Consider the following 8211-nt stretch of genomic DNA (forward strand, 5'->3'; position numbering starts at 1 on the left):
CAAGCTTATCGCTGGGGGAGAAGAGAAGATTAGCCCGTAGTAGAAACAGAAACGACTGGAGACTGGGTCCAGTCCAACGAGGCAGGCAGCTAATCGCTTAACCCTGAAGAAACCCGAAGAAAGCTGAACAGAACGGGGGCCTCCACGCGCTGCAGTCGAACATTCCGAGGACCGTTTCGCAAAAATCCCACCAACCAAATTTGATTTCCCTTTTCCTTTTACCACCCCCACCAGCCTCCATTGCCCCTCCTTCCACTCCACCGAGGCGAAACCGACCTTTCCCCCTTCCCCTCGCTCCCCACCCAGCCTCGCCGAGATCTACCCACCCCTAGGGCGCCGCGCCCCGACCACCGGCGGCGAGGACCCGTACCAGCACCGGCGGGCGAGCTCGGACCTCCACGCGGCAGGGCTGATCGACGGGAGCCGCAGGAAGGAAGGAAGGAAGCAGCCATGGGGCAGCAGTCGCTGATCTACGCGTTCGTGGCCCGCGGCACCGTCGTCCTCGCCGAGTACACCGAGTTCACCGGCAACTTCACCACCATCGCGTCCCAGTGCCTCGTCAAGCTCCCCGCCAGCAACAACAAGTTCACCTACAACTGCGACGGCCACACCTTCAACTACCTCGTCGAGGACGGATTCAGTGAGTCCCGCCCCCCTTCCGCCCGCTCCTTGCTTTCGCCCGCTCCGCTCGATTCGATCTGATGCGCGTGTGGATCTGGTACGGTGCGCGCTCGATTTGTGCTGGCTCGGCGTAGATCTCGCGGATTTGCCGGGTGTGCGGTTAGGTCGTTTCGAGCTGTTGACTAGTGCCTGCCTTCGATCGACTGGCTGCTATGCTACGTTTCGTGCCCGAACTTGCTCTTCTAGTAGTTGTGCTCTAGACTTATACGTGCTGGTTATTGATCAATTCGAGTTCTCGAGGTAGTCCATGTTGCCTTGCTAAATGGTCGCCTGTTTTATCCTACGGGACCGAACTACCGAAGGTGTAAGAGTTGCAATAGCCGACAGCAGCAGTAAAAGCATGCTAGTGCATACTGCTGCTTCTAGCTACTCATGCTATTTATAGCAGAATGATGATAGACCACCAGTTTGCTAGGCATGTGCGTGCCAGCACATATTTATGCATGTCATGGTTTGATGTTTCAGAGTTACTAGTAATGCCCCCGTGCTATATTTAAAATTTGACAGAGATGAATCAACGCTTCTGTGCTTTCTGATGATCGTGCTTGCAGTTAATTTGTTATGTTCATACTGCTATATCTATTTATAGCAGAAGGGTAGATGATTTATTGCTGACTTGCTAGACATGTGTATCAATGCAAACACACATTTATGCATTTTGTACATTGATGTTTCCAAAAATGCATTGTCCCTTGATCTATTATTACAATGCAACATAGTTGTCCAACGGTTTTTGTGTTTTCTAATGGTTGTGGTTGCTCTTGATCTATATGGAAAGAAAGTAGCTACACATATAGCAAATTGGTTAAGAAATGTTTTCACCACCGATGAATTTAATTGATCAATTAAGTAATTTGTGGATTAGAAATTTCAAACTTCTCTCGTCACACCACAGTGGCGCATCCAAGGCGGTATAGGCATTTTGTGAATAATATTTCTACAACAGCAAAAGAATCCGAACATTGATCTCCAAGCGCCGTAAGAACTGATAATTATTCCGCAGACAGTATGTATGCAAAATCGTATCTTATAGATGCTCTTCTTTGTTGAACTGTAGATATGATTTATTTGAGAATTAATTGTAGCCTTTGGGCTTTGGCACTTCACAGCAACGGTGGTCTTTGCCTATCTTGTATATGCCCAGTTGTAGCTTTAAAAATAGCCTGAGTGTTGGATTAATGTTGAAATTAGAGTATTAGACTCCATTCTTCGAGTGGACTAAAAATCAGATGTATTGGCGAGTCAAGCGTAGCCTTTGGCACTTTGCATAAACACTGGTCTTTGCTTCTGTTGCATATGCCTCCTTGTAGCCTTTGGCACTTTGCAGCAAAACTGGTCTTCCTTCTGTTGCATATGCCCAGTTGAGCTTTAAAAATAGCACGAGCTTTGGATCAATGTTGAAATTATAATGCTCCCTCAGTTCATATTTAGTTGTCTTTGACTCCCACTCATCAGTTTCCAACCGGAACATTTTAATGAACTCAAGCACAAGTTCGAAGTGTAGAATATCAGTAGAATATGTCTCATTACTGATCTAGCTGGACCATTCATATGTTATATGATTGATCATGTTAAAAGTTTATAATTGGCCAAACCTTCATTAGTTGAAGTCAAAAGTGACAACTAACTGTGAATGGGCGTAATAGGAGAGAGGATGATGTAGAGGAATTTAACATTACCGTTTATTTTTTTTGTAGTGCTGTGTTTTTAGTTGTAGTGCTACCTTGTGGACTTATAATGCACCATTCCTTCAAACTCTCCCATTTTAAACACACATGGTTTATTGCAGTGGCTATAGCGCTTGAAAAAATTGATCAGGAACTGATGTCCAAATATATTTAAGCAACTGATTTATTGCATACATTGCACTTCTCTAGAACGAAGAGTGTTTGGCTAAATAATAACTCCAGAAGATTGCATGACATTTGTTGGCATTTGTAACTTCTAATTCAAAATCATAAAATGCTGACATTGTATTTTCTTCTGCAGCATACTGTGTAGTTGCTGTTGAATCAGTAGGGCAACAGATGCCCATTGCTTTCTTGGTTAGGATAAAGGACGATTTCAGCAAAAGATATGGTGGTGGGAAAGCAGCTACTGCTGCAGCAAGCAGCCTCAACAGAGAGTTTGGGTACGTCTTGTTGCCAGTCTGGGGCATGTTAAGATATATAGCCTTTTATTCTTGCTAATTGTGTGAATATTTACTGCCTGTAGGTCCAAACTTAAAGAACACATGCAGTACTGTGTAGACCACCCTGAAGAGATAAACAAGCTCGCTAAAGTGCAAGCACAAGTTTCAGAAGTCAAAAACGTTATGATGGAAAATATTGAGAAGGTACATCTTTATTCTTTGTGGACCTATACGAAGTTTATGATCTGAAATTGAAGGTTTTGGGGGGAATGCTTCTGATCCTTACTCTACTTTTGAAATACAGGTTCTTGATCGTGGAGAGAAGATTGAGCTGCTTGTTGACAAGACAGAGAATCTCCGCTCACAGGTATTGACAGTTGGCTCATTCTTTTCTACCATCTTGTACTGGGTAGTGTACTTCAATTAGGTTTGTTTTCAAGCTGCTATTATATAATAGCAAGAGCAATTAGGCTTGGTTCCTAGCTGTTATTATATATTTGCAAGGTAATTGGGTTTGGTTTCAAGCTGTTACTATATTATAGCAAGAGGACAATAAGGTCACAATTGAGGCAGTTATGCTGGGATCCAGCTTTATACTAAAAATGTAGGTAAGCCAAGTGGTCAAGTCAACTACTGGTACGTCATAGATACTGGATTAGTCTCTTGATATGCCCAAACTACTCGACCGTCAATCATGATATTAGATTATTAGTGTTGGCTGTATTTGATAAAAACAGTTTGGCTGTTTGTACCTAAGTGGCTAATACTTATTACGGATGACTACAAACCTCCCTAGGTTATCCTCACATCCTGTAGCTGTTAAGGGCTTACGGTGATTGAATATGCATTCTTCCTGTAATGGTTATGATGCTTCAGTTGGTCAGGACTACATATTTGTTCAAGTTACCTGCAATTGATTGGATTGCCATAAGTTAACTGTCATTTTCCATCTAGAGGAGTTTCAAGTCCTTTTCTACCGTTGCTCTAATGGCAATGCACAGTTATATCTCGAAATTGCTGGCTTGTTGTGATAAGACATGTAAACTATTATTCTTAAGATTGGGTATCAGAATTCTGGAGTAGTGCCCTGCACGCTTTTGTTCGATTTTGAAGTTGATGTTCTCATTCTGAATACACTTTGGGCCATCTTAACTCCGTGGCCTGATCTTGACGAGCAGAAAGCATAGCTCAATGTTTAGTTTTGGGCATTGCAAAAGGAAAACGTGATATTGATACTCAAGTTCTTTTAAATTGTAAAGTTCCATAAACATACATATGTGTGTCCAGTTATGATTCAATTGAATATTTCTGAAACAAAAACTGCTATCTAAGATTTCTAATGGTGTGTGTCCATAATTCCAGGCTCAAGATTTCAGGCAGCAAGGAACACAGGTAAGGAGAAAGATGTGGCTACAAAACATGAAGATCAAGCTGATTGTCCTTGGCATAATCATCGCCCTCATCCTTATCATCATCCTGTCGGTGTGCCATGGATTCAAGTGCAACAAGTAAGGGTGGCGAGATTGTCCGTCCAACTCATTCAACTGTCACTATATTACTCTGCTGCTGCTGCTTCGAGCAAAAAACCATATGGTGTTTTGTTCTTTCTTCTCTTAGTGTGCTCTGGCCCGGTTCATGGCGCCTGGGTGGTGTTTTACGTTGTCGTGGTGGTGGGGTGGGTGCTTGCTTAATGCTGGATGGTGGGCTGGGTCAGCGGGTCTTGTATTTTTGGATGCTATGTATGTATAGCTTGGATCTTGACGACACCTTTGTTCTATTATATGAGTAGATTTACTTGATTGGCGTCAGAATACTGTGCTTTCTTTGTGTTTGGTCCTCTTCATGGGACTTTTTGTTTGTGCATGATCACTGTCACTGCAAGCCTGGGTTTCATGAGTTGCTCATCTGGTGTATGATTTTCATCGATGAAGTAGCTAGGCTTTGTGTATTTTGCATACAACTGATTAAAAGCAGGCTTTTGGGTATGTTTGGTTTACCAGTCAAGCTAATCCTGCCATACGTGGACCAATTGCTTGCTTTGCTAAGTCAGCTTGCGACATTTAGGGCTTCTTGGTTCTAGATGCAAAGCTCACCCTGGTCATATGAGAGGTGTGGACCAAATTGTACATTGTTCCAGGAAGCGACACATGCGGCAATACCATTTCAACTCCAGCTGAACGTTCCAGTTGCCTCCAGGAGGAATACGCGTTGAGTTGCTGCTGTTACGCACGCATGGACGTATGCACAGCAATGCTGCTCACCAGCCATTGCTCGGTCAGCCTGCTTTGTGGAACAACCAGAGAGCGGAGACTTGAATCAGAGCATTCCTCTCCATGGCTCAATGGTAGGAAATCAAAGGACGCTCCCCTCATCTTTGAGGCATCACCTAGAAAGAAATGGACGCCACCAAAACCATGCTTGGGGGCTCACTTCTTTCTCTGCTCTCTCTCTCCTCTATCCCCTTTGAGAGTCGCCTCGTTCTTCCCGGCTCCTCTCCCCTTCCGTCTCCGGCGGCCTCGCCGGCCGGAGATGGGGGGAGAGGAGGCCGGCCCCTCCTTGTCCATAGTAGTGGTAGGTTTGCTTTAGAAGTTGTTCCCCTAGTGGAGTTTGGCGTCATGCCGGAGGGGAGAAAGCTGCTGAAACTTCTGAGCGGTTTCCGGCGGCTGGCGGCGATGATTTTCGTGCTCATGGTGCTCTGGAGGCTGGAGCCGAAGGTGGGTGACGAAGATCTGGCGGCCTACCCTCATAATAAGCTCATGGTATGGTTTCCTGCCCGGATCTTCCCTGTGGGATTTGCTCCTGTTCTTCTTCTTTGCTGCCATGGTGGTGGAAGGGAGAGGACATTGGCGACTCCAGAAGGTGGATTTGGGAGGCTCGGGAGCTTTCGCTGCGCGGAACACACGGCGACCGTCGTCGTCGCCGTGATCTTCGGTCGATATGGCGACCCTATCTCAACCTCCTGTGTGGAGGCCTTGCGGATCCTTCGCTGGAGCTCGTCGCATCTGGGAAGTCAAGTGGTGCGTCCCTGACATCCTAGAAGTGGTCGGTGGCTGGATCCTTCCGTCGGAATGGAGAGCTCGAGCAACCTCCTCTCCGATCTCGGCGGCAACGCCTTGAGATCTCCGGTGGCTGGTGGTGGCGGAGTGCCCCTGTCCTCGATTGCTTTTTTATTTTTCTGTTCAGGGGGTTTTCTGTAAGTTTAGGGGCCTTATCTTCAAATACTAGGTTCAATAGGGCAAGTGTTGTAAAGGACCTCTATGTAATTTGTACCTGCCACGTGTTGGAATACAACTCCTCTGGAGTCTTCTAGACCCCTCTTTTGTTCAAAAAAGAAAAAAACCATGCTTGGGTTGCCAACATTAAAATGGACGCCAACCTAACCATCACGCACATCCAGGAATACATCAACCTATGCACATCACTGCTGCTCATCAGCCGTTGCTCGGTGCCTCGTTGAGCCTGCTTCGCGGAACAACCAGAAGGTGGAGACTTGAATAGAACATTCCTCTCCATGGCTCGAAATCAAAAGACGCTCTACTCATCTTCGAGGCATCAACTAGAAAGAAATGGGGTGTAAAAATGCGACTTGGGGGTAAGAAGCCCTCCAAGCAATTCAATAGATGATATTTGGTGTGTACAGCGAGAGAGCGAGCGCTAGCACTCGAACTCGGAATCTCGCGGGTCACTGCAGGTATCAGCACCTGACAACCATCCGGGCTATGCCTCGGTTCACAAAGAAATGGGGTGTAATGGAGGCCACCCAAACCATGCTTGGGTTGCCAATTTAAAATAGACGCCAATCTAACCATCACGCACATCCACGAATACATCAACCTACGGATGGAGACTTCAAATATGCAACTACACGAGAACGAGGACTCTATATATCGTGTGGAACGGTGGAACCTCACGGAGAACAAAGCTCAAATTTTAGGCTTACTAGCATGAACAAGGCAGTTTATAAGGTTTGGGCCCCTCCTAAAATGAAGTTCGTTTCTGGTTGGTAGTTCAAAATAGATCATGGACGGCAGACGGTCTTGCAAAGAGAGGTTGGCCTTTTTCTTAAAAAAAAGAGAGGTTGGCCTAATTGTGGGTTTTGCCCCCCTATTTAAGCAATTGCAAGTCGCAACACACCTATTCTTCCCCAATGTCGCTTCTCAAAAAGGGTTTGGGCGATGCGTAATGATTGGCTAGGGCTTCATTTCATTGACGAAATTTGGGAAAAAAAATTCAAAAATTTCGATCAGATTTAAAATGTGGAGATTAATTATATTTAGCCAAAAAATGTTGAGTTGACGGGAATCAAACTTAGGACCTAGCATATCACTTCTTACAGACTCCTCGACCGCAGTAGTACCTAATTGATTACAGATAACTGATTTTGATTCTCTTAGAAGCGTTCTCTTTCGGATTTTTCAAATTTGACTGAAATTTACTAGATTATGATTTCTCAAAATTCATCAAAATCCACCATTTTCGTGAATTTCGTTCGAAGTTTCGACGATTTTTTCGTTGGTTTGGGCGATGGTTAAAGATTGTCCAGGGCTTCATTTCATTGACACTTTGACTTGGACGGATGAGCTAAACATCAAAGAGTGGTGGACTTCCATGTCTTGCAACACTACCCCTAGCCAAAAGCAATGGATTCTCTCACCATGCGATTACATTGGGCGCTTTTGAATGAGCGAAACGTGATGGTTTTATGCAACAAGGCCGCCCTGCTACTGATACTTGTTGCCTCCATCAAGAGTGAGACGAAGCATTTAAAGTTTGTAATATCAGGAAAATAATCCATTAGCTGAACTTGTTTGTCTTTATTTTTCATTTCCGCTCTATGAGGCTTGTCAAACTCCATTTCTTATTTGGAAAGAGACAACTTTTTGCCTCCGTTATTTTTTGTGTGGAGCATATTGATTAACATTTACTGAACTGCATATAGCCATCAGGAGGACACATCAGGGAGGACACTGGTGCGCACCGCACCGCTCCTCGTCCATTGCTCGGCGAGCCTGATCAGGGGACAGCCAGGGCGAGCACAGAAGCTCGAATCAAAGCGTTCATTGGCCGCATCTGATGGCCTTCTCCGTGCCTCAGTTCCTAGCAGGCTTGCTGTTGCAGTTATAGCCAGAGCCTGATCACTCGCCGCTGTATCGTCGTCCCAGCACTGCACGGGCTAGGAGTCTAGGAGCAGCGGAGTATCTCGCAGCAAGACGGAATGATGGCGCCACACGCGTGCTCGTCGCACAGAGCATAGACCCACGGCTCTAGCTCTACTGCAGCTTGCTCCGTCGTGCCAATCGCCCGGTCGAGACCCCGTAGGTTGCAGTACTGTGGACGAAGCCGGTGAGGCGCATTTGGTGCCGCATTTACCCCCTCCCACTCGTCTCCCTGCTGCTGCA

General features: G+C 45.7%; 1 protein-coding gene across 1 annotated transcript; it reads left to right on the forward strand.

Annotated features, from left to right (window-relative positions):
- The first annotated feature begins 271 nt into the window (after positions 1–271).
- LOC124704256 (vesicle-associated membrane protein 721-like) lies at positions 272–4435 on the forward strand. The gene is made up of 5 exons (XM_047236500.1): positions 272–640; positions 2671–2812; positions 2896–3016; positions 3117–3179; positions 4175–4435. Exons 1-5 carry the CDS (start codon positions 451–453, stop codon positions 4322–4324), a joined length of 666 nt encoding a protein of 221 aa, XP_047092456.1. The 5' UTR covers positions 272–450; the 3' UTR covers positions 4325–4435.
- Positions 4436–8211: the final 3776 nt, after the last annotated feature.

The sequence above is a fragment of the Lolium rigidum genome, chromosome 3, assembly GCF_022539505.1.
Source record: "Lolium rigidum isolate FL_2022 chromosome 3, APGP_CSIRO_Lrig_0.1, whole genome shotgun sequence".
Taxonomy (NCBI): Eukaryota; Viridiplantae; Streptophyta; class Magnoliopsida; order Poales; family Poaceae; genus Lolium; species Lolium rigidum.